Raw genomic sequence first — 19,078 nt, forward strand, 5'->3', positions numbered from 1 at the left:
CTACATCTTAAAGGACTAGTGAGAAGTTGAAATGAGATAATATGCTTAGCACGGTGCCTGGTCCACAGGGAGTACCTGACAAATATTAGCTGTTACAACGATCACAACTGTGACGTCTGCATCTTCATCACCACGTTATGCTTACATTTTGCTTGATAACTTTACAGTGAATCCATATACCTTTTCTCACTTGAGCCTCACAAAAACCCTAGGGGTGTTATTCGCATGCCACCTAGTGAAGAAACTGAGGCAGAGAGTCTAAAGGGTTTGCTTCAGGTCACATTCGCAAGTTGAAGAGAGACCCCTGCCCAGCAGTTAGAGTCTAGAAGCCCCTAGTCCTAGACTAAACGGTTCCCATCCAACAGCCAATTAAGTCTCTTGCATCAGATCTGTGCTTCTCCTTTCATGCCTAACTGCTTCTTTTCTCTTCTGCCTCTGCAGTCACGCCCTCAGCCTCTTTCACTTGGACTACGGCATTAGCCTCTGCACTGTCTTTCTTCAGACTCTCCACATTTCAGCCCACAGTTTCCACTGCTGCACGAAACATCCTTACATCACACAAGCATGACTTTCAGCTGTAATTCTTTTTAAAAATTTCCTCTGGTTCCACACAGCCCTTCAGGCTGGCACACAAGGCCCCTTTACATTCTAACCAAACCCAGGGAGGCCAAACCTTTGGAAGCAGTACAGGCAGAATAGTGCTGTGACTATGGCATAGCATAGTAAAAGACAGGTTCCAGAACATAATTAACTTTGTTGTTCCATTCTTCACAAACACACACTTGATGCTGAGACATACTCTTAGGAATTGATCTTCCTAAATAAATATTTGGCTTCCAAAATTGAAGGTAATGTGTGTGAAAGGCACACTGGTCTTAGGAGAAATACGGTAATACTGGTTACAGTTTGGATCTGAAGCCCTGGACAGAGCACAAGGAAAAAAGGCAGGGTGTTGCAAAGGCAGAGGGAAGTGCAGGGAAGAAGACTTAACTTCAAAGTTTGCTTCTCTGGGCTTTTTGTGCTCCTTCTTCCTGGGGCTGACTTGGAAATCACTAACTGGCAAAACTCTTCAAGGCTGCGCTCAAATACCAGCTCCTTCATGGAATCGGGACTGTCCCCTCTGCTGTCCTCTAGTGCTCTGTAACTCTCCTCCTGTCCTCCACACGTCTATGGTTGTGAGGCCTGATTATCTCAGCCTATTCTTTTACACAGAAAGTTCTGGATGCCAGGGGCAGTCTCTCTTTCACCGTGAGTCCCCTTTCCCTCTATGTGGCTTCTAACATTCAATTCCTAGTCCATGCATTTAATAGAGGGACTGTGAAAACAACATGAAACACTTTCAGAAAATTTATCCAAAACGCAACAAGAACATCAGAAATTGTCTAAAGAAAATACTATTTGCTTTTGCTGTGAGAGTGTAAAAAGCTGTGTCTGTACAAAATTTTTGAAACAAGCCTATCAGGCAAACATTGAAGGAAGGTATTAATATCAACACTTTTGGGAAAGTTATGCTCTCCGGCAAAAAATGTAGTTAAACATAAAATATATATAAAGTTATTTTTTTTTATGACAGGAATATGGAAGGGTCATGGGCTTTAAAAAACTCTTACTTCCCCCTAATATTGGTATTCACATTTTATACAAGTAAAACAAATCCCCCCTCAGTTTGATTTTTAAAGTTGTGACATTTTAAAAGACATCTACTAGATGGAGCACCACTAGGGTGGCTCAGTCGGTTAAGTGTCCAACATCTGTGCAGGTCATGATCTCACGGTTCGTGGGTTTGAACCCCGCATTGGGCACTGCGCTGACAGCTCTGAGCTTCTGATTCTGTGTCTCCCTCTCTCTCTGCCCCTCCCTCACTCATGCTCTGTCTCTGTCTCTCTCTCAAAAAATAAATAAACATTAAAAAAAAATTAAAAACAATTACTAGTAACATTTAAATACCAGTGTTCCTGTTTTGCAACTATAGGTCCATATGATGTTTTAAAACTAGACACCACCATTTTGGGAATGAAATATTCTCAGAGGTTGGATTGGGGGAAACGAGAAGGTTAAAAACACTTGGATATGTGTATTTGCATGAACCTGATGTTCTGGGGGGCCAAGAACTGGGACTAGTCAATCTGAATGTTCATTAACTTTATTAAACTAATCATAGTTTCAAGAATGACATTACTATGAGTAGCTACTATTTTGTTTAGTATTTTGCAAATTTCAAGGCACTTAAAATTTTTTTTTTAAATGTTTATTTATTTTTGAGAGAGAGAGACAGAGACAGAGTGTGAGTGGGGGAGGGACAGAGACACATGGAGACACAGAATCCGAACTAGGCTCCAGGGTCTGAGCAGTCAGCACAGAGCCCAATGCAGGGCTGGAACGTGGGGCTCAAACTTGTGTAGCCGAAGTCAGACGCTTAACTGACTGAGCCACCCAGGTGCCTCAAGGCACTTAAAAAACATTATTTATTTATTTTGAGAAAGCACACCTGGGAGGGGCAGAGAGGGAAAGAGAGAATCCCAATCAGGCTCTGCACGGACAGTGCAACTCAGGGCTTGAACTCATGAACCATGAGATCATGACCTTAGCCAAAACCAAGAGTAGGTCGGTTAACTGACTGAGACACCCAGGTGCCCCCAAGACACTTTTATTCACACCAGGTTGCAATTATAAAATTCATTTCCAGAACTGGCCAACCAGTTTACAAAAATGGGTTCCTCACCTAAGAGGGGACAGTGAGCACGAGAAGGGTCAGTATTAACAAACTAACTTAAAGCATATGGCTGATTGATGGGGCCCCAGAACCACCAAAGAGCATAACCCTAGGCTACAGGGACATCTGTTACCTCTAAACTTTAATTTGGCCAGCACAGCAAAATACTGAGTCCCTTGGCTTACCTTGCTAAAGGGCGTCTGGCTCGATTAACAGCTTCAAGATCAGCATAGCGGAGATCTAGCTGGCAGCCAACTAGAACAACAGGTGTGCGAGGGCAAAAGTGCTTGATTTCTTGATACCACATGGTTTTCACATGATTTAGGGAATTGGGATTAGCAATCGAAAAACAGAGGACCACAACATCAGACCTAAAAGGAAATCACAAAAGAAGCTGTATTTCCATATAATTTTTTTTCTTTTATCATTACAGCTCCTCCCCTCCCCCATCCATCTAATGCCATATCATGTCACAATTAAAAAAAAAAAAAAGGATAGTATAATACATCTTGGAGTCATGCAAACAGCCGGATAAGCCCCCACATCCCAGCACCAAACACAGCCCGAGTTCATTTTCATATTGCACTGCAGAACGCCTATGTATTAAAGTTTCCAAAGATGTTCTTTTACAATACAAATCACTACCCAAACTTGATCCAGTCCTGGAGCCACAACATGCTGAACTATTTCTGTTAATCACAAGAAATAGTTTCAAGATAAAATAAAATAATAAGAACTACCTTTTACCAGTTTAAACAGAAAGGTGATGATGACTCAACCCAATGAGATAAAGCAAACAGTTTAAACATTACTGAAAACATAACAGGTATTTGCTGTACAGGGTCAGCAAATACACAGAAGGATTTCTGCCCTTCTTCCCACTTAAGCACACATGTAGAGAGCACAACCACTTATCTGTTTCTGAAAAGAAAATGTCCTGATTTTGCAGGAATTTTGACTCTTTACTAGATATATGGCAAGAAGGTAGTATTTAACAGAAAACTAGCAATAGTTAGATGGATGGGTAGTAAGAGAATGTTGGAAGCAGATTTCTCAAATGGTATGTATGACACAGCAGGTAAACGGGGAAAAGAAAAAGTATTTTACAGTCAATTTTGACATAAAGATCTTCTACTTTTACATAACAACTTACCATTTTAGAGGCCAAAGAACCGTTTCATAAAACGGTTGTTCAATTATGGTGTTTGACAGCTGCTAAAAGGTATCTTTAATAAGAATTATAAACCAATCATCTAGGTTAAAATATGCTGAATGGTGACTTTGAAAACATTGAGGCAAAAGAATATAAAGAACAGGAAAAATTATGCCCAAGGATTCAAGACTATCTTGCAGCTAAATTCAGAAATAAACTCTTACAATTTTATTAGATGTTAATTTATTGCCTTTATTGTTTATGTAATGAGAAGAATCAAGTTGATGAATCAAAACACCTTCTTTTTAAATCATTAATGAGCTTTTCCCCCCTACATATCAGTGAAGACAAACAAATATATCCAGGCAACCATAAAATTTCTAAAAATAATCATTTGCAATGCAGAAAACTGCAGGGTGCTTACATTAAATGTAATTCACAAGTTGAGTCTTTAAATTTATACTCCAGAAAAACTGCATCAGACCATAGCAAGTAGAGGGGAAAATCCTGAGATTAAAATATTTACAAATTATAAAAGAGGACCTGGGACTCAAAGTAGATGAATGTATTAATCTGCAGGTTTAGAATGTCCTTGAAATAAAGATATTATCAGAGATTCATAGACACTGGAAAATATAATATGTGTAAAAATATGCATAAATATATAAATGAAAGGGAAGCCTGTCTTGTCGTCGGGATTCTGATTTAGTTAGTGGAATATTCTGTGCACAGCCTTACTTCTAATCAGCATAAATAACAGTACCCAGCAATGCTTTGAATTTTACATTTTTTAGGAGCTGAGTTTTCTATTATTCATAATCCTATTTATATAGGATATCTGATACAGCTCTGCTATAAGCTTCATCTTGATCATGAAACAAAGCCACCGTGAATTTTGGCACAGTGAGATTAACATGGCAATATGTGAGGTTCAATATTGTAGAGGAAGAATTGAGGAATGTACCCAGCACCTAAATGTGGACTAGTATGTATATGCATAAAATTGTTCTAATTGGCGCCTATTTCCATATTGAAGCACATGGCTATAAAAGAAATATTCTCAGAGCTTAATTTATATGACAGACATGAAGCTAAATGTCAATTCTGTTATCTAATTTTATGATACAGCATGTGAGGTTTTGAAATCAGAGCTGGCTCGGTTGCCAAGGTTACGGTGATAACACTCAAGCCACTGAGCACACACGAGTTACTATTCGGTTGACCTGTAAACAAGTACAGACAGGACCTTGGGGGTTGGAAACAATGGAATCTCTTGATGCTAATAGCATAATGCCGTCACCCAATACAGGTCCGGAGGGCCCGACTTCTAACTGTGTCGCAGCAATATCTCAATGCATGAAATGCTGTTGGATGGCTAGAAAAATAATTCCATGTTATGTAAATATTTTGTCTCAAAAGGATGATAAAGAGAAGAGGTTGTATTGAGCGCAGCAACACTACCTTTGAAGCTAAAATAACTTATTGAGTCAAAATTCTACTTGTATCCTTGGAATAAAGAAATTTTTTTCCTTTTTTTTTTTAATGCATAGTTAGGGGCTATGAGAATATATCTCCATTACTTTACACTCAAAGCACTTACGAAATAAGATCATATTTTACCTACCAACTTGCTTCAACGTCTTTGGTTTAACTGTTGTTGATCTAAATATGAATGCAAGTTAAGAAAACATTCTATAGAAATTATAGAGGCCAGTTTTTCTGGCCTGCCCTAATAACGTAGTACCCTAACCCTGATTTTAACCAAAAGGCTGGGGAATCAGCAGATGTAGTGATAGAGCTATAGAAAGATGCTGTTTTGACACATTGCTCCTTATTCTTTTCTAATTCCTAATTCTTCACATAGCAGTATTCTCTGCGATATAAACACATATACAATCAAGTAACTATTTTGAGAACACCGCATATTCCCTCTAGATTTTTAGCCTCTTTTCTATCTAGTCAAGGAAGGCACAGGACCTGCAGCTAAGAATATCTCCCCCTTTAGGCAGAATTCCAAGGAACTAGAGCTATTAAATAACTTTTAATCAAAACATTCATTCCTGTGTGGAGACTGTTCAGTGTCTGACACAAGCTCGTGTTTAAAAATGCCATTCCTGTGAAAGATAAAAAGAAAAAGGCAGGTTCTAGCATTTCCACTTCCATGGCTCTGTTACATTTTTTTACTTTGAAGAGTTGAGTTTAAAAATAATTGGGAGGGGAATGTGTGATGAGGGCATTCTCACATATCATGCAGCAGGGTTAGCCTAGAAATGACCTCAGGTTCCTATTTCAGCTGTAAAAAGAATCTGATAGGATTTAAATGGCGTCCTACAGCTATTTGGAGTAGAAAGCACAAGAATTTGAGAATTCTTTGCAGAAGCAAAGCACAGAGTAGACAAAACTCTAAACTCCAGAACTTGAATACTGAGAAGGGGTAGGAAGAGGTTTGGAATTTTTTGTTGTTGTTGTGGACCCAGCTAAGTGGCTTTATTAAAGCAAGCCAGGGTTACAAAGGACTAAAGCGTGCAGGGTCTCAGTTGCTTGCCTACGGAATGTTTATTTTGGGGAGAAAAATGTAATTTCTTTTCCCTAAGGGGAAAATGTTACTGTAAAAGTTTCTCTAGGGTACTAACACATCAAATAATGCCCATGCAATGATGTTTTGATTAGTTAAGTAAAAAATAATCCAAAGTAAATCTGTGTGTGGAAATAATTGCGGATCTTGCTTCATACAGGGGTAGAGGGCAGCGGTGCGGGGGGGGGGGGGGGGTCACAGAAGGCCCAAGTCCTCCAAAAATGCTTGTGCTGATAAAGCCAACCTGAGTTGTACCAGTTTTTCTTCAGATATTAAACAAACAAGACAGCATATTTTTTTTCAGTTATCTTTCAAGGAGAACACCGGCCAAAGATAGCATGTAAAAAATTGGCAAAGGTATTTGGATAACATAAGAAGTGTGTGCAAAGTTGGGACCAATCTTTATTGAAGGATGAAAGAAAAAAAAATCTGAACACAGTGCATCTTGCCCACATATCTTGGCCCAAGCTAGACTTGAAACAGCAAAGGCCGTACAAGTTCCCAAGGCCTGTCTTTGTAATATCTATAGTCAAATATAGCAAACATGGTGGGAAAAGGTCAGAGAGGACCAGAAGCAATGCTGCTTTTCCAATCTGAAATACCAAATTCATCCTTTGAAGAAGTGGTTGAAAAAGGGTAGATAGTCACTATAAAAAAATGTGTTGTTAAGAATGGATTTTCCAAGTTCTTTCCTATCACACAAGTGCTCTTATCTCCTTGGTTTATCTTTCCTTTCCTAGTCCCATCCAGTCCGCCACCACTGTCGGCTAGGGGGCTGCCTTTGCATTTTCTTATCTGGTTAAGTGAAGGAAAAATACCTAAATTATCCTTTATCTAAGAGCCCAACATCAGGCCAGTCTGACAGGCCATTGTGAACGTTTGTGGGTTCCATCTGGTCCTCCACATAGCTGTGAGCAGGATGGCCAAATGCCCTTCTCCAAAAGGCCAATTCCTGGTTGAGTCTCTTGCTGACGAACACTTGGTGACCAATAAGTATGTCGTTGTTAATATGCCCCTTAAAGTCTTTCATTCTGTGGTAGGACCCCACCTCTTTATATGTCAGTACTGCTTATTATTTCCTTTTCGAGTAGAAACTCCTGTATCCTTTATATTGGTAGAGATCACAATCACATTTTAATGGCATTCTTTCCTTTGCCAATGAGCACAGGTCTCCTTCTGGCAAAGGTTCACGCAGGAGTCCCTGACCTCCACCTTTGGGGCTTCAAGCTTCCTTCTCCCCCTACAACTTAGGTAGGTTCTTTACAGAAACATTTTTGAAACCATTCAAGTCAACAACACACCTTTCATGCATGTAGTCTGACAGCGCTATGCAAACAGATCAAAACAGCACAGAACAGCTGGGAGCATGGCAGAGAAAAGGAATGTGTAACACGTGGCTTTGGAGAATTTTAGTAGGGAAGCAGCCCGGTGTGTATGAGATGCAGGGGGAGTTGTCAGTGATCGGTGAACATAACCACCAGGAGATGAATGGCTCTGTAAGCTCATACTCATGGAAGATGGAGAGGTCTGTAGGGGAGCGCCTGGCAGGGGATCTGGGGAAAGCAGGGCAGGACCATGCAGTGCCCTGGATGTGAGCAGAGAAATCAAGTCAATACTTTACCAATAGCAGTGAGGCTTCTTAAGTACAGATGTTATGTGGGGAAAACTGTCAAAACACCCTGCAATATATCCAGATTTGGGAGTGATTAGCATGCGCAACTATTTCTTCTAAGCCCATAACTGCACGTTTAGTAGGAAGCAATACTTTAAACCGGTCTTTCCCCCACCCTCCAAAACTGAGTAGCCAAAGCAATGCACGCTCTTAAGTGCAGGAAAGCCATATCAACATCCCACCAATGCCACCAAAGCCTGAGATAGATAAAACTTGAGTCTTAAGAACGGTTGCTTCTTCTATCACGATACAAATATCACAGGGGGCATTGGCCTCTACCACAGAAGGTTGTGGGTTATCATCCAATAGAAACTGGCTATTTTTCACTCAATATACCATTTTCCATACTGAGCAATCTAAGCTCCCTTTAGTATATTCTTAAATCTCATACAATCATCAGAATAAGTTGAATGCATGGGAAATTGAGTGAAGCACAAGTAATTTATTAGAAGAAATCTTATTTAACTCCTGGTCAATGAGAACAGAAAGCATTGACATAAAGAAGGCTTGTTTAACAGGAGAAGGTGAAATTGTGGTAATAAATTCCTTCCCAACACCATCTCTCATTTTCATTCCTTTTTGGCTTTCCCTGAAGAGAAATGATGGAGGTACTTCCTTCCTGTACTGTTCATGTTTTCTCCTGAGAGCAAGACTAGCTGTAGATACAGGAAAGCCTCCATATCAGCCTGAATGCCAGATGGGAGGTCTCTGGGATTAAGCTCCTTAACTCTTTTGAAAGGAAACTATGTAAAACCAGCAAGATCATTCCACCACACAAGAAAGTGTGAAGTGAAAGGGTAAAGAGACTTTACCCAGACTTCTCAGCAATCCTCTCTGAATTCATAAAGGTAAAAGGACTTGTCCCATGCCACTTATCCAATAGTAATACACAGTCATTCCTCTCAGCAATATTAACTGATAATGCACTATGTATCAGGTACTCTTCTAGACACTGAGGATACAGCAATTAAAGATACAAATCACTCATGCTTATCTTCATGCTCATATTCTAGTGGAGAACAAAGACAATAAGCAAGAAAAATATGTACACTAGGTGCTGTGTTAGGTAGTGACAAGTGCCAAACAGAAAATAAAGCAAGGAAGAAGGACAGAAATATTAGGGAACAGAAGATACTTTTGGAATGAGGTGACCAGGGAGGGCCTCACTGAGCAGCTGACATTTCAGTAAAGACCTGAGGAGGTGAGGGAGCTAACATGCTGCTATCTACGGGGGAGAGCCCTGTGGAAAAGGAAACAGCTCATGCAAAGGCTCTAAGGCAGGTTGTCTCCCTTGGGTGAGGGGGGAAATAGCAGGAGCTGAGCTCAGGAAGGCAATGCTGGACCGAGGTAGGGAGGGCCTCATGGGGTCTGGCTCTTACTTTGAATGAACTGGTGGACCGTTGGGATTTTTTAAGCGGAATAACATAATTTATGTTTGAACAGGAGAGCTGACCAAATGGTGGTGGTGGTGTTGGTGGTAGTGATGGTGGTGGTGGAGGGGGCATGTCAGGGGGAAAAGGCAGAAGGATGGAACCAGTGAAAAGGTGACAATCCCGAGAGAGAGGCGATCGGACTTTGGCCTGGGAGCAGTGCAGGTGGTGAGAAGTGGCCGCATTCCCTATATTCGTGCAGCGGAGAGTCAGCAGGGTTTGCTGACGGACCGCATGTGGGATATGCCCAAGAGGAGTCAAGGATGATGCTAGAGAGCTTGTGCTGAGTGATTCTGTATTCCCTGTTCCTGGTGCTGACATCTGTACTTTAGCATCTCTAACACTGAACTGTAATTATTATGTTGCTGTCTCCCTGCTGTACCCTGAGTTTCTTCTTCAGGGACTTTGTTCCATTCCTATTAGTTCCTCTTGCATGGTGTATATATAACACAGCGTTTGTGACAAAAGAGGCTCCCAATGACTGTTTACCAAGTAAAAAGGCCTTCTAGATATTGAAGGATAAAGGACGTAGATGCAAATACGTCTGCAGTCCTGAAGTCTAAAAGAAAGGAGTTCAGGCGTATAGTAAGTCAGTTATGGAATACGTTTTAATAAAGAATGAAAACACTATGTGAGCTATTATATTTCTTCAGACAATTACTGCTGAAAGGCAGCCATATAATATCTCTGGTATACAGCAGAGATTAACCAGTTAATATATATTTCTTAATTATTGGAATTTATCTAAAAAGTCCATTTACCCCATCTAATTGGATAGTTTTATAACACTGGGATAATAATGTATTAACGATCACTTCATGGAGTTAGATAATCTCCAGAAGCAAAGGAAATGTAAAGAAATAGGTTACTTTCAACCCACTAATTTCTGTGTTACACAGAATCAAGGCTGAAGGGAACACCCTCTATTTCACAGACCATCTTGTTTTTTTAAAAAAAAACATAGCAAACACTAAAAACAAAAATCAGTAAGATAGAAAGATAGCCAAGGTGATAAGTTGAAAAGACAATCTGCTAATTTGCTTTATCTTTCTGTAATTCAGCACTGTCCTTCAGATGATATCTAGGCTGGGGACACAGGGGTTCCAGGGGAAGAATAAAGTGGTGGAACGATTTTGGAAACCTAATGAATGGCCAATATTAAAAGTTACTGATAGAACTGTTGATAAGGTTCACTAAGAAACATATCTGTGAAAGTGTTCTGTAAACTTTACACTACCAATTATTGTCCAACAAATATGATCACAGGTTCAAAAGTCACCACAGGATATATTTTATATGTTGTAGCCAATAAGAATTGTGGAACATTCTCATCAAGAGATGTTTTCCTTTTGGTGTACCAGCTCATGTCGTTAACTGAAATATAACTGCTGAAAGCTAGTAACAGAATCATCCTCGGAAGACACTGCAGAATTACTCAACAGTCTCTTTTTTCTTACCACCTAATGTAAAAGGGAAAACTGTAGTGCTGAAATATATTTCCTCATCAGAATGTTATAGTATAGAAACATCACAAACTGATGAGAAGTTAACACACTTAGCTATTATTTGACCCAACTGGTCAAGCTTGCAGTTATTAAGTAGTAATAGAAAAAAAGGTAGTAAGAAGGCAGAACACAAGACGTTAATATACTGAACAATGTGTATGTCCTATTCTCCTTACCTATTCCAGTGGCCTCATTATTCATGTCTCTATGGCACCTTTTGAGGCCATCAATGCTTTTCTGGGCTGCCACAATGGACAGTTTTTCCTAGTCATGTGACCAGTGTTTGGGCAGCAGCCAGCATCTGTCTAGGTCCTGGAACACGAGTGACCCCACTCATCAATCAAGTCCTGTTGCTATCTCATTTGGCACTGTTGTTTCTCAAGGACAGATTCATCCTGGGGCCAGGGCTCATTTGGACAAAGAAATTCCAGCTTTCTGATGTTTTGTCTTCTGGTCACAATATGAGATGTAGCAGTTCAGAGCAGGAAGGACAGTGCGGGACAGTAGGCTGAGGGTGGTACAGAGCACGGCATGTTTTCTGTCTGCCGGATGATCTGGCATCACGGAAATCTTGTTTGGGTGTTTTAGTGCACAATCTACAAATCTCCACCACATTTAAGTTTTTGAATCCTTTCTATGCATTTAGTCTGATGCATTTTTGTTTATTTGTTTTGGTTAAGCACAAAGCAGTAATAATCCACCTTCAATTTTTTTACTTACTGCCCTCATCTTTGGGCAAATGAATTTAAAATAAATAAATAAATAAATAAATAAATTTAAAAATATAATTATTTAAAAAGCTTTTTCAGTATTTATCTTTGAGAGAGAGAGAGAGAGAGAGAGAGAGAGAGCGCACGAGTAGGGTAGGCACAGAGAGAGAGGGAGACACAGAATCCAAAACAGACTCCAGGCTCTGAACTCTTAGTACAGAGCCCAATGTGGGGCTCGATCCCACAAACTGAACTATGAGATCATGACCTGAACCAAAGTCAGACGCTTAACTGACTGAACCACCCAGGTGCCCCTAAAATATGATTCTTATAAGGATCTTGGAAATGACACTAAGAGGACAAACAACCTTACAACTGGAAAATCGTTAGTATTGACATAAGTAATTTTCTATTTAAGAGGGCACTTGTTGGGATGAGCACTGGGTGTTGTATAGAAACCCATTAGACAATAAATTTCATATTAAAAAAGAAAAAAGGAATACTCCTTCAAACAAGGCTTTACAAAAATAATTCACAAATCTAAAAATATTTGTGGAGAAAAGGTGGGTTTCAGGGTGTGGGTCAGTGTACCTCCATTCTTTTTCTCCTGGTCTAGCTCATCTCCTAGCTCATCTTTTCATTTGCTCATTCATTAAGGAGAGGTTAGGCACCAGTGTTTTCTGTCTTTGTCACTTTCACATAGGTACATGATTTGTGATTCTTACTATAAAAATGCAAACATAAAATTCAACCTAGTGAAATAGTTTGGAGTTTGTTACAATGGCATTTCCTTGTAAATGCCTTAGAAGAGCCTGCCATGTACAAGACTGATGGACAGATTCATGCACTCATTCAACTAACATTCATTAAACTCTTACTATGTGCCACGCCCACGCATAGGGCAGACAGACAAAATTCCTGTTCTACAGATAGTAGGAGTCATAGCATAAGGACAACTGAAGAAGATGATGAAGGAGCCAACTTTCAAGTGGTGTGATCATAGTGATGAGAGAGATTTGCCAAGGAGTCCTAAGGAACATAAGGAGGGACATTTCACCTGGATCCTGAAGGTAACAGGGAGTTGGGGGGAGAGTATGGAGGGGACTTCTGGGAATTTGTGCCTCTTATTCTAAAGTCTTAGAATAGTTGTGGTAATTAAGTAGGTAAAGAATAGGCAGGTGGGAGTATAATTTCTATGCATGTGTAATGCACATTTGTGGGCCTAGAGGCTACAGACCATACACAATTAAAATATCGGGTTATGTCTGGAGCAAGACAGGAGGTTGGACAGGCAGGCTGGGACTCAGTCCAGAGAAACAAACCGGAGTGGAGCCTCATATCTGATGTGCAGCTACCTCACCCAGGGAAAGGACACTTCTCGTCCAGCTCTGCACCTGATTCTCAGCCAAGGTGAATGAGCACAAAACAGACAAGGTCATCTGTACATTCCCACAGGTTCTCATTGCACCCTCCAGTTCCAGAATGAACCAACTACAAAAGACCACATGGTTACTATTTGATGGGGAAACAGAGAAATAGAAAACTTTCAGGGAACTGTGGGGTCAGCTATCACAGGGTACCTGGTCCAATGTATCTTCTTAGAAAAAGATACAAACATAACCACAGCCGAAGACACAGGCCACTTGGTCAGACTCTGATCCACACAGCTGAGGGCTTATCTCTGGGAAAAGGGAATCAGCATGATTTGGGGACAATTTGACAGTGTTTCATTATTGAGTCTTGAGATTCAAGACCATCCTGTTTCCCATACTCTTCTATTAAGGATCTTGTCCCATTTCCTGCCCTAAGTGCACACAAATAATTTGTATTTCAGTGAGAATTAACTCTAAATTCTATAAATTAAAACATATGTTGTCTACCACATACATTTCCTCAGACATAATAGATTTTTTTGTTCATAAAAATACTTGTACTTAAAAAATATTGAGATACAATTTAAATACAATAAACTTGGGGCGCCTGGGTGGCGCAGTCGGTTAAGCGTCCGACTTCAGCCAGGTCACGATCTCGCGGTCTGTGAGTTCGAGCCCCGAGTCAGGCTCTGGGCTGATGGCTCGGAGCCTGGAGCCTGTTTCCGATTCTGTGTCTCCCTCTCTCTCTGCCCCTCCCCCGTTCATGCTCTGTCTCTCTCTATCCCAAAAATAAATAAAAAACGTTGAAAAAAAAATTAAAAAAAAATACAATAAACTTTGCACACTTAAAGTGTTCAGTCTGATTAGTTTTGACTTACGTACGCACCCCAATACTATCATCCCTATCAAAATCATGAACATTTCCATCACCTCCAAAGTTTCCTGTGTCCCTTTGCAATCCATCCCTCCCTCTTCGTCCTCTTTCCCAGGCAACCAGTGATCTACTTTCTATCACCATGGATTGCATTTTCCGGAATTTTATAGACATGATATCACACAGTATGTGTTCCTTTCCTCTGGTTTTCTTCACTTAAAAGCTTTGTCTCTAATCTTTAAGAGATTCTTCCCTTTTGGCTGAGGTTCAGTAAAGAGCATGATAATCATGATGATTCCGCAGTAGTGCTTACCAAAGCATGCCTTGAGGACCACCTGCTTTATAATCATCCAGGGACTGGCTAAAATGTGCTGATTTACCTCTCCCTAGAACTCTGACATCAGAATAGCCAGCATATGCGGGCATACTTAAACCTGCAATTTAGTTCAACCTTTTAGGGAACGACGGTTCCTGTTTCTGGGTCTAGCTACTTATTCCTCTAAGTCTTTCTATTGTTTTGTTTTTTTCTCTAAATTTTTTTTTAACATTTATTCATTTTCGAGAGACAGAGAGAAACAGAGTGTGAGTGGGGGAGGGGCAGAGAGCGAGGGAGACACAGACTCTGAAGCAGGCTCCAGTCTCTGAGCTGTCAGCACAGAGCCCGACACGGGGCTCAAAACTATGGACCACGAGATCATGATCTGAGCCAGAGTCGGATGCTTAACCGACTAAGCCACCCAGGTGCCCTGGTTTTTCTACAGTTTTCTATAACCTGGGCAAACCTTTAGGCCACAGCAGGACACAGGACTTTAGGACAAAGGTTGCAATAATTTTCCTAGATCCCATTGTGCCCACATTTAGAAGCGTGGTTTGAGTTACTTTTCCATATAGTACATGCATTGTGAACTTTCCTCCTTTTCAAGTCTACCATGGGGGTCAGGACTCTAGCGAAGACAGTCCTGTGAGTGAGTAGGACTCCTTTATCACAGGTGCAAAATTCAATGAGGTGCCAAAAAACTACATAATCCAGGTGCCCAATATTAAAAAAACAACAAACAAATAAAAAACAAAATTAAGGCAAAATAAATCCCTGGTGAACAAAATATCAAAATATTAAATAAAGTCAGGACCAGTAACCTTGCCATACTGAGCCATACTGAGTTTGAAGCAGAAAGAAAAAATTAGTGATCCTATCTTTTAAAAGTTATTACTATTTATATTTTATGCCCAATGTGAGTGCCTTATTGCCTCAGCCTAGTCCTGGCCCAGGCTCACCTCCACCTGATATATTTCACTGTCCAACAGGCTTTTTGCTGTCCTGAAATTGTCATTAGAATGTTACTTCTGGCCCAGCATTTATAATGCGCCAGGGACAAGAAGAGCTCATTCAAAGCACCCTATCTGGACACATTAGACATTTCCTACTTTTCCCCTTGCCATTAACCACAAGTACAGCCAATCCCAGACAAACACATAAACACTGGTCACCCATAGTCCTGAATTTTTAAAAGAGCCTCAACCAAGCATTCAAAATGGGATGTATTCATGGTGTATCTGATTACATGTGCCTTCAGCATGAAACTAGACCTATCTAAATAGACACACAGAAACCATGGCTCTGATTAATATTATCATTTAAAACACATACTGCACTTCTCATAGGAGCTAACATTTGAGAAAAATCCGCGTGTGAAAATAATCTGTATTAATAAATGAGTTCCAACCGAACAGAAAATATGCCCAGAAACTGTGGGGTGTAAGGGCAAGGTTCTGCATGTTTAAGTTCACTTTTTTAGGGGAAAGCATGCCATATAAAGGACCCAAGGCTCCTACTCACTCTCAGAAAGTTCACTTGGATGTATTATTTTTAATGAAAATGAAAGCACTCATGTTTAGCTATACAAAGAATTAAGCTATTTGTTATGTATTAAAGAATTTACGAGGCACAATGGCATACTAGAGCTGGTGACAGATGGAGAATACTGGTCTTCAGTGTCCACATAGGACAGCATACAAATTAGACTGGACTAGGGATAAATTTAAGGTAAGCCTGTCATCAGCCATCATCACCAGCCATGACAGCATGGTGGAAAGGGAAGGTATGGGTTCTGGAGTCCGACAGAACTAGCAGGAAAAGTTCAGTTCTACTCTTTCCTAGCTGACTGACCTTGGCCCCTTTCTGTGCCTGTTTGCTCAACTGTGAAATGAGCCTACTTTGCAGGGTCACCACAAGAATGAAGTGGTGGACATCAGGCACAGGCCCGGCCTTGATTAAATTGTAGCTGTTGTTATCACCACCTTCAGTGCCACAAGCTTTATGATGTGTTTGAAGGTTATCCGATCCTGAGACAGATCAATGCTGGAGGTTTTCAAGGAAAGGAAACATAAAATTTGTAATTATTTACATGTGGGGTGACTATACGAGAGGGACAGGGGCCCAGATATCCTGTTGAAAGGCAGAGCCCACCCTCCTTGTCTCCCTTTTTAGTGCCTAATTGTGAACATTTCATTCTTATAATAGTTTGAGAGAAAAACCGAGAGTGATACCCCTTTATTATTTTAGAGAGGGAGAGAGAGAGTGTGTGTGTGAGGAGGGGAGAGGGAGAGAGAGGGAGAATCTTAAGCAGGCCCTATGCTCAGCGTGGAGCCTGATGCGGGGCTCGATCCCATGACCCTGGGATCATGACCTGAGCCAAAGTCAAGACTCAGATGCTCAACAAACTGAGCCACCCAGCTCCAACCCCGCGCCTCCCCACCCCCGCCGCCACTTTAAAAAGAGGCTGTTTTCTTGCCAAAAAAGGGCAGCTGATCACAGTCCTGGTTACTAGGTATAGTTTTGTTCTTGATATTTTAAAAGAGCCAGAAAAAGTTCATCCAAAGTGGATAGAAGGTAGGTGGTGGGAAGAAAGGCTGCGAGAGTTGGAGTCCTTCACTCCAGACAAGACAGGGTTTGACGGATTCTAAATGTGTTAAGTGGTGCTGAGGCTGCTGTGCCACCTTCCTTCTCCATCCACAGAAGGACTCCCGTACTCAACATTTTTTCTTGGATGGATGATTTCCCTTCCTGAAGAAAAGGGGTCACCTAGATGACCTTGTGAGGCCTCTTCCAGTTCTAAGCCTTCGCACAAATACTGAAGAGCAAAGAGACACCCAGCTCGTCAATGTGGGGGTGGGTTGCAGCCGCATCTGTTTAAAATGAGGCTGAGGTAGCTTGGTACAGAAGAAAGAGTGGGGGCTGGGATTCAGGCAGAGGTGGGTTGGAATCTGCCTCTGAAACTCACTCTTGGGCAAGTTACGGGAGTAAAAGAACTCAGCTCTGTCCTCCCCTGTAGCATGGAGATAATCTCTGCCTTCTAGGGTTCCTGAAAGGATTAACTGAAATAATGTTGGCAAGGCACCTAATATTTTGACTGGCACATATAAGCCTTTGATAAATTGGAGCTATTATTCCAGTTGGTTGAAAAATGGGGTGAAAGATTAACGCCCTTCTGCTTATAGTTATACAAATTCCAGTAGGCAGACCGACACCACCGTGGCCTACAGGATCCACACTGCAAGTGGAGCCTGTCCACACCAGACAATGTTTGAGGGGACAACTTATTAACCACTGTGGTCCTTAGGGGCAGAAGACACCAAGGATGAGGCCTAAGGCATCTTGGTAGGGCTCTCGTTTCTCTCACTGTCACCAAAAGAATCACAGGAATTATTTTAAAAAGGTTCCAAATACATCCAGGTATAAAGAATATATCACATCCCACTGATTTGTCATTCACACCAAGTACAGTAAAAAACATCTGTCAAAAAGCAGGTTTGCAAACCAAATGGACTGTCATGAATTGTAATTAGGATTTTTTTCCTTCACGAATGACACAAAGCTAAAAATGGAAGTCATCAAGAAATTGATCAGCTCTTGCAAAGCAATGAAATACAGTGGCCAGAACCCTATATCAAGTAAAAGGCACTCCTATTACCATCAGACTTTTCCACAAAATGCAATTTTTTGGTGTTACATCAATGTGGAATTGCATAATATTTAGCATTTACAGAAAGATGCTGGAGGCTGAGGCAGAACAGCTCTGCTTTTTGTTCTTTACCAGTAGTGCGGTCCGTGGCAGGACACCTGTGAGGCTGTGGAGAACTGGAGAGGACAGAGGAAATACAAGGTACAAACATGCATATAAAGTGAGGCCCACGGAGAGCTGGGCCAGAAACATGGGAGTGTTTCCTGAAGCCCTTCTGTGTCATTCGGAGAATCAAACTTGGCTTGGAAAACACATCCTGTTTCCATCAAAGGAGGAACAGGTTACAGCTGATAGAACCGAGCTTTACAGACAAGGGAGCAGAACAATGCAGTCTGAACTGATGCAGTCACATGAAAGAGCAGCCTATTTTTGTTGGGCATAAACAAACACAGGCATGACACGTGGTGAAGTGACTCCAGATACATCAGGAGCTGGACAAGGCCCAGTGTGGATGCCTGTCAGTGTGAGATCTATGAAGGCCATCATGCCATTAAATCAATCCTAAGCAGGAATCTCACATGACAGTGAAGCAGCCCTTGTATTACCCAAAGATAAGCGTTACATTAAACCAAGTAAAACTCGGGGCCAAGTTAAAACTCGTTCTTTTCAACTGTGTAACATTCCAGTGGCAACATGAAACGGTCCAGAGCAGCTAAACCCAAAACCTTCAGTAAGCTCATCAATAAGCCCATCATCTTCGGACAGCTGTTTGGAAGTGAGGGTGCAAAATGTCCACAGAAATCTATCACATCCATCCTTACTTTGCTTAAAGTCATCATTTTATGATGCTTTAGATATTACAAATCCAACTGCATGGTCCTTAAATGGCACTTTACTATTATTGTTTGTATGTGTGGAATAACTGGACAAAAGAAAAACCACAAAGTGGCAACTAATATAATAATCAAGAACACCATGGAAAGAAAAGAAATGATAAAACAGGATTTTCAAGGAGAGGAAAAGTATCTACAACTCTGGAAAGTAATCTCAAAAGTCCTCATTACCAAGGGGACATTAACATCGATGTTTTACTTCCCAGATGCCCTTTTCT

The 19,078-nt window shown here is 40.9% G+C and overlaps 1 protein-coding gene across 7 annotated transcripts in view; it reads right to left on the minus strand.

Moving 5' to 3' along the window:
* RHOBTB1 (Rho related BTB domain containing 1) overlaps positions 1 to 19,078 on the minus strand; it is a 122,294-nt gene that overhangs the window by 17,620 nt on the left and 85,596 nt on the right. For all 7 annotated transcript variants that reach the window (XM_049646123.1, XM_049646119.1, XM_049646120.1 and 4 more), the window contains one exon: positions 2,899 to 3,084. In XM_049646123.1, the coding sequence (XP_049502080.1) occupies positions 2,899 to 3,084 (186 nt within the window). The remainder of the gene's footprint in view (positions 1 to 2,898; positions 3,085 to 19,078) is intronic.

This window comes from Panthera uncia, chromosome D2, assembly GCF_023721935.1.
Source record: "Panthera uncia isolate 11264 chromosome D2, Puncia_PCG_1.0, whole genome shotgun sequence".
NCBI lineage: Eukaryota > Metazoa > Chordata > Mammalia > Carnivora > Felidae > Panthera > Panthera uncia.